At 37.5% G+C, this 7698-nt stretch overlaps 2 protein-coding genes across 5 annotated transcripts; one reads left to right on the top strand and one right to left on the bottom strand.

Annotated features, from left to right (window-relative positions):
• LOC107617369 (PX domain-containing protein EREX) lies at nt 156-4382 on the bottom strand. Of its 2 annotated transcripts, none has more exons than XM_016319126.2 (10): nt 4058-4382; nt 3825-3935; nt 3492-3590; nt 3277-3363; nt 3098-3206; nt 2290-2975; nt 1625-1789; nt 1299-1541; nt 851-1066; nt 156-716 (listed from the first exon to the last, which is right to left on the bottom strand). In XM_016319126.2, exons 1-10 carry the CDS (start codon nt 4274-4276, stop codon nt 438-440), a joined length of 2214 nt encoding a protein of 737 aa, XP_016174612.1. In that variant the 5' UTR covers nt 4277-4382; the 3' UTR covers nt 156-437. The 2 variants fall into 2 exon arrangements, with proteins under 2 accessions (XP_016174612.1, XP_016174613.1); XM_016319127.2 differs by having other exon boundaries at nt 3492-3582; nt 4058-4250.
• On the top strand, nt 4598-7559 carry LOC107617370 (zinc finger BED domain-containing protein DAYSLEEPER-like). 3 transcript variants are annotated; one of them, XM_016319128.2, is made up of 2 exons: nt 4598-4841; nt 5316-7559. In XM_016319128.2, the coding sequence occupies exon 2, from the start codon at nt 5386-5388 to the stop codon at nt 7303-7305; it is 1920 nt and encodes a 639-aa protein (XP_016174614.1). In that variant the 5' UTR covers nt 4598-4841; nt 5316-5385; the 3' UTR covers nt 7306-7559. The 3 variants fall into 3 exon arrangements, with proteins under 3 accessions (XP_016174614.1, XP_016174615.1, XP_016174616.1); XM_016319129.2 differs by having other exon boundaries at nt 4598-4859; XM_016319130.2 differs by lacking the exon at nt 4598-4841 and adding an exon at nt 4875-5113.

Genomic DNA, 7698 nt, shown 5'->3' with positions numbered 1-7698 from the left:
TATTTAAAAAAATTTAACTATCTTATATAAATTTTTACCGAATTATATATTAGTTGGATAGAATTTCCAAAAAGCTAACATTTTTTAGGGTTTAAGAGTCAAACCTTATATATATTGGGTTTAAAAACACTAAATAATTATACATTAGTGGGGATGCGAAAACCCCAACAAAATGAACATGTCCAAAGCCGCCACAAATGAACAAATGAACAAACGTTTTTATGGTCTAACACCTTAAAACTAATCCAGGAATAAGTACAATTTTTGTCCTCCATATTTATCTTTATCTTTAATTTCTATTTCACCCTAGTTTTTTTCTAACAGCATCCTGCTGCATCACCATCGTTCTAAATACGCTAATAATCATGAGAGCCTATAACATAAAAAGACTCGAGCGTTGCCATTGGGTACACATGCAGTAAGAAAGTAGAAACACGTCATCTTTCCAAGAACTTGCTTAGAACGGTTTTTTGCAAATGGACCTCCTCCTCCTCCTCTTCCTCGCCCTCCCCTGATTTTATATTGGAATTTAGAGCACAACGAATGACAGAATTTATTTGTTTCCTTAAGCTGGCATTGTCTACAAACACATCTGCCAGCATCTTTCTCAACTCATCATGAGGAGTTGTTGTTCCTGTCGCACCTGAATTTGCTGTATCACGTGACTCATCCAGAGCAACACCAGCATTTTCTACATCCTGTGCTAATAGTTGTGCCTGTTCCCAATTTGCACACAGCATGTAATGAAAACAGTGAATAGAGGCAACAGTACATAACGAATAATAATAAGTAAAAGGCCCCAAAGAGTTAATATCCGAGGGCAAAAGTTAGTTCAAGGTAACCATAATACCTCTGCAAGCAGAAGACCAATTCGGTTATCAGATGTTGCTAATAAATCCAAAGCATCAGATGGTGAAGCGTCAACAGTCAGTTTATCTTCCTCTTCAACAAGGAAGTTTACACTGCACTCCTTAAGCCTCCTTTGAAGGATTCCACACTCATGCAGCAACTTTGAATTAGCATTATGTAAAAGTTCCATTCTTTGTCTTTCCTTCTGGAGAATTCTCTGAACAAGATACAGCATGAAAAATATGATGAAATTAATTGAGTTTACTGACAAATAGGATACCAAAACAGAGATTCAAATATTCTTTTCGCTAAAAAAGCATCACAACTAAGAAATGTCAAGTGCATCATAAGAAAAATACTCGTCCATAAGGTTATACAAATCACTAGACAGAATTAGATTAAATGCATCCAATTTCCATCTCTTCATACTAGCAAAGAAAGGACCATACCTCCACATCTATCTTTTCCTTCATCAAGTCACTTAGCTGCTGTTTCAGTTCTAACTGAGAGCTTCTCAGTGACTTGACCTCCTTTACTAGCAACTTTGAATCTGTCTTTGATTTTGTCTCAAATTCGTCATGATATTTCTGCAACTGCTCAAGTTGTTCTCTAGCTGCATCTAGCTCTTGCTGCAATAGTTGCTTCTCCTGGATAACAGATTCTTTTGTTGATTCTGCTAGCACCCTTTCATCCTAGATCATTATAACTTTTCATTATAGGTCACCAAGATGGTATCAAATAAAGTAATAATTAGAATCAATAATCAAAACCAAACCTCTTCAGACTTCAATTTCATTTCCAACTCCAGGCACTTTCTCCGGAGTTCCTCCATATCCCACTGCATCTGCGTAAATCTTTCCTTTTCAGTCAAAACAGCCTGCTGCATGTTTTCTCTGCAGTTCAATCGAGTTGTTTCAAGTTCAACTTCTAAATCTTTGACCTACAAGTAAAATGAAGCAACATTCAATAGATGAACATAAATAGTCCAAAAAGATATCATCACTTGTTTTCGCTTTTCCATCATTGTAATTGAAGTCATTTCATTGTAAATACTAATTACTATATCTCTATTTAATGACCAGTCATTTTAATAAAAATTAAAGCAATTCAATTAATGTAATGTTGCCTATGCACACCCATGCATTGCATAATGACATTATATTCAATAGAAGTAACAGTTTATATCATTATAAAATTAGAAGATAGCTGTATGCTAAAAATAAATTTAAAGCACTTTACATGTTTCAATTAAATTTCGGTGAGTAATTGCTTAATTTTCAAAAGCTATCTCAGGGAGATTTCAATTATGAGCTACGTTAGATGCAAAATAAGCTAGCCTAAACACACAGAGGAATGAATTAAGCAAGTGACCAATGATAATATCTATCTAAAAATTCAGAATAAAGGAAAACCGTTGAATATATAGTGGATATTGGATACCTTGGTCATGAGATACTGTCTTGCAGCCATTTCTTGGTTCAACCTTGCTAGAAGATCCTCGACATCCGTTTTCGCTGTGACCAGTCTTTGCTGCTGAGTAGTAAGTACTCTGTTCAACTTGTGTCGCTCATACAGTGGTAAAGTCACCAATGAGTTTCTGGATGGTTCACAGCTCTCATGATGATGAGAAGCATCCTGAAGCAAACTGTTCGCAGCTGAATTTGATGTCTCACTATTCTGTACAGAACTAAAACCACTGTCAATGCTCTCTGTTGATAGTCTCTTGACATGAACATTCAACTTAGACTTCTGTGTTCCAGGTTGAAACTCAGTTCCATCCAGGCGAAGAGCTATAGCATCAGTAGTATTTGCAGTGATCTTGTCCACACTACTATCCTCCTTAGTAAAACCTTTGTTGGATGCAGCACGATCATGAGTTTGAGTCGAATTAATCAAATTATGTTCCAATGTTGAATTCTCCATGCTACGACCAGAGCATTTATCTTTTCCATGCCTCGGTGATCCCAGCTCAGAAACCTCATAAGAGGTATCATTACCGGACTCGGATGTAATGAATGAATTATCAGCATTTACAGAACCATGTGAGCTATCACGGAACATAATTGATGGTGTAGCACCACTAGCAGATGTTTTCTCTGATATATGCTGATTCACATCATGGAATGCTGAAAAATATCAACAGAAAGGCATTAAATTTTTATGGAATAACATGAAGGTCTTATTTTTCTTTCACTAGAATAAAGAGGAACGGCTTCAAAGCTGATATGAAGTGATAAGGAAAGCATACCAGATCTAGCAGCAGCTTCTAGCTCAAGAAACATGGCTGCTGGGACACTTCTTGATACATCGATGTCTGATAACAGTTTTTCCATCCAATCTGCTAATAAGCACCTTCGCTGAAAATAATCAGTTTATCAGTGTTGAAGTGCATAAAAGAACTAAACAAATGATGGATAACTTATCTACCTCTTCCAAAAGTGCATGGCTTTTAATTCTCAAAACCTTTTTCGATGGAGCAGGAGGCAAGTTTTTCATAGGAAATTCCTTCTTCAGCTGATAAATTGAAACCAAAAAAGAAATAAGGGAGAAAAAAAAAAAAAGAAGTTGATCAACACCTCAATATTGACAATTAAATAGCTCATTCATGACTAGAACAACAGATGGTTAGAAAACACACTTACATCAGAAAAAAGCTTCAAAAAATCACTAAATCTGCGCAATATCACTCGCGTACTAGTGACTCCCTCCGGGGATTGTATACCAACTAGAACCCTGTAAAACTATAACATAAGAAAGTTAATAGAAAAAAAAGGGTAAAACAGAACACAATTGCAATTTAAAGTACTTTTTGGTTGAGCAAGACCAACTCAACTGAACAGGAGCAAATTATGAATGCAAGCTAATGTTAATTTGTTGCATTTCATTAGCAAAAAATGACACTTTTTTATATAAATTGTTGATGAAGTGAAATATAAAAACTTAATAAGTTCAGAAGAAGAAGAAGAAGATTTTACCACAACAGGTTCAGAACCACCGGATTGGGGAACAGTAACCCAGGAAGGAACAGTAACACAGAAACTCCAACCCGTGTGAGGATCATGAGGCCAAACTGAGTTGCGGCCATCCTGAATTCGATTTTGAAACAAATCAATAACTTGAAGAAGTCGAATTATAGTTAAAATACACACACGCAATGGGTAGAGAAACATAAAAGGGGGAAAATTCAGCTAAAATTGAAGAAAGATACCCATTTGCGAGGGGGAGGGCTCCAATCCATGCCGAGAGGGAGAGGGGAGGTTCCATCGTGGCGATGCTTGGGAGAGAGCGAAGCGGCGTTGTTTTGGGGAAGAAAGTAATCGTCGTTTAGCAGCGATCGACGATAAGCGAAAGGGTTTATGACGGTGTCAGCGTAAGCGCAGCTGAAATTGAGGTCCAATACAGAGAAGTCGTGTACGTACGGATGCATCGTCTCTCTTCCGTTTCTGTTTAACTGTTTCTGTCTCACTCAGCTCTGCAACTTCCAACTTCACCACCACCCTGCTTTTATCGATATTTTTCAAGCTGCTTAGTGTCTTAGACACACTTGAACCATTTCTCTAAGTGTAATAATAAGGAAATTAAAATTTTGAGAGTTTTTTTACTTTTTTTACTACTTGGGATTTTTGTTTTAAAAATTAGAAATATTTTTAAATATGTTTTTATAATGAAATTGTTACTCATAATCATTATATCATTAATAATTAATGTTGAAATTTTATTAGTAAAGAATAAGATGTGTATTAAGTATTAGGGAAGTGAGAAGTGAGAAGTGAGAACCCTTAAATTGGAATTGGGTTTTGCTTCAGCCGCACGGACTCCGGAGTGAGTGGTGACTACTGAGAACCGCCTTCGTTTTCTTTTCCCGAAACTGAAACGACGCACATCCCTTTTTGCTGCCAACACAACTCAGCCGTCTCTCTCTTTTTCTCTCCCGCTACCGCCGCCGCCACAACCGCCCCTGTTTACACAGTTCTCTCGGCATTTTCGTGAAGGTTCAATCACTTTAAACTGTAATCATCATCACATATAGTTCTTCTTTCTCTTTGTCTGTTTGGTGTTCAAATTTCAAATGCACTGCTTCGACTCATCGTTGATTGATCACCTATTGTGGTTTCTTTGTGGCGCGTTTATATGCTTTCCCGCTTCTTTTCTTTCTTTCTTTCTTTTGAGCCCCCATTGTAAACCGCAACCACTCCATTCGCGAAAAGGGAGGAAGAAGAAGTTACGACCTTCTTTTTGACAAAATGTATTGGGTCTTAAGAACGTAAGGGTTTGGTATCTAAGTGATTGATTTTCTACTTGACGTGTTAGTTGTTAATTGTATGCTGTAACTATTGTTCTTTTAATCTTTTTTGATAATGATCATTCTTCGCTTGCTTTGTTGTAACTCATGTGCAATTATATTTTCTGATAATCCCTTCGTACTCCTTTCTAATTTTTTAATTCTTTTGTTTGTTTTTTTCTAGGATTATTCCTGCTATGGTGGACGTTAATAATCTTGTAGCCCCTGTCACTGATTCAGAAACATAAACCGATATGCGAAACCGAAAGAAATCTATTGTCTGGGAGTACTTCACTGTGAAAACTGTTAGCCCTGGATGTGCCAAGGCTTACTGTAAACAATGCAATAAGGAATTTGCTTACATGACAGGTTCGAAACAATCTGGCACAAGCCATCTCAAGAGGCACATTTCATTAGGAATCTGTCTGAAAAATCACCAAACCCCTTCTGGAGAAGATAATGTTCAGCCGCCAAGGAAACATTTCACAAAAGCAATGCCTCACGATGCCCACGTACCATTTGACCAGGAGCAATGCAATGACAACATAGCTAAGATGATCATTTTGCATGATTATCCACTTCATATTGTGGAACACCAGGGTTTCATTGATTTTGTGCGGTTACTTCAACCTCAGTACAATCCACTAAGCTTAAAAGATGTTCAAGGGGATTGCATCGCAATGTACCTCAGAGAAAAGCAAAACCTCTTAAATGTCATCAATGGGATTCCTGGACGAGTCAACCTTACTGTGGATTATTGGACTTCAAACCAGACATTGGCCTATGTTTTTCTTCGAGGACACTTCATTGGTGGTGATTGGAACTTACATCATCCCATTCTCAGTGTTATGATGGTGCCTTTTCCTGATTCTGACAATTCCTTGAATCAAACTATACTCTCTTGCATAAATGATTGGCATTTGGAGGGTCGGCTATTCACCATCACACTTGATAAGTTATTCTCAAATGGGACTTTGATGGGAAATCTCAGATGTCTCCTCTCTGTTAAGAACCCTGTGATCTTTGATGGTCAGTTATTAAGCCAGAACTGTTATGCCCGTGTGCTTAGTTGCCTTGCATTAGATGCACTGTCGGCAATGAAAGAAACTGTTGGTAGAATTCGCGAGAGTGTGAAGTATGTGAAATCTTCAGAATTTCATGAAGAGAAGTTTTTTGCGTTAAAGCGACAGCTTCAAGTCCCTACTATGATGGAGCTCTTAGTTGATGATCAAAATAAATGGGATACAGTTTATCGAATGCTTGCTGCTGCCTGTGAATTAAAGGAAGTCTTTGGTTGCTTTGATGACTTCGGTCCTGATTATAAAATGAATCTTACTATGGACGACTGGAAGCATGTGGAAAAGCTCTGCATGTGTTTAAAGTATTTGTACGATGCAGCTAACATCTTAACTATTCGACCATACCCAACTGCAAACTTGTTTTTCTGTGAAGCATCAAACCTTTTGCTAGAGTTGACACATGCAGCATTCAGCCAGGATCCTTTCTACAGTACACTGGTTATGCCTTTGCAAGAGAAATTTGATCGGTATTGGAGAGAAAGCTGTCTCATCTTGGCAGCTGCTGTAGCCATGGACCCAAGGTATAAAATGAAACTTGTAGAATCCACTTTTGCGAGGATATTTGGTCAGAATTCTGAACCATGGCTAAGAATTGTTGAGGATGGTCTACATGAACTGTTTGTTGAATATATCATACAAATGCTTCCTTCTTCAGCAACAAATGGTGATAAAGGGAACGAGGCTACTATAGAGCCTGAGCCTGAGCCTGAGCCTGAGCCTGAGCCTGAGCCCTGCCATGAAGAGTCACTTAATGGATCCCTCTTTGCTGAAGATGGGCTTTTTGATATTGAACTTTTTATATCTGACTTCACTGGTAACCATCAATTTAATTCAGAATTGAGTGAGTATTTGGAAGAACCTCTGGAGCCTCAAGTACAAGAATTTGATATTCTAAACTGGTGGAGAGGAAAGGAATGGAAGTACCCCACTTTGTCTAGAATGGCATCTGATATTTTGTCTATACCTGTATCCACTCTTTCTGCAGATTCTGCTTTTGACATGCAAATTAGAGAAATGGATAGCTATAGGTGTTCGTTGGGCTCTCTAACTCTTGAAGCCATTACATGTACCAAGGATTGGTTCCAGTACGAATAATTTCCTATGCATGTTTCAAATGCTCTTGTGAAGAAGAAATCTTAGAACAAATACCTCGTTTAGATAGATTCTCAAGTAGCTTTTTAGGTATTGAAGTATTGATACTACTGTGATTAGCTGTTAGGGTTTGCAGTTGTCTATAGTATAGCTTGAATTACATTCTAACTTCATTTTGGTTTCAATATCTTGGACACCATATATCAGTTGGATTCTAAGTTTCAATGAAAAAACACATAGACCTGTTCCTCCCTTTTGCTTCACTTATTTTTATTTTTTCTGCAATTTATTCCTACCGTATTCTGAAATGTCGATTTAATGCTTTAGAAGAAATTGCGATTTTTTATTTCATTTGTGATTCTCGGCAGCAACAAAACAAAGCGTTTGGGTACCAAT

The sequence above is a fragment of the Arachis ipaensis genome, chromosome B09, assembly GCF_000816755.2.
Source record: "Arachis ipaensis cultivar K30076 chromosome B09, Araip1.1, whole genome shotgun sequence".
NCBI lineage: Eukaryota > Viridiplantae > Streptophyta > Magnoliopsida > Fabales > Fabaceae > Arachis > Arachis ipaensis.
This window is presented reverse-complemented; position numbering and strand designations above follow the sequence as displayed.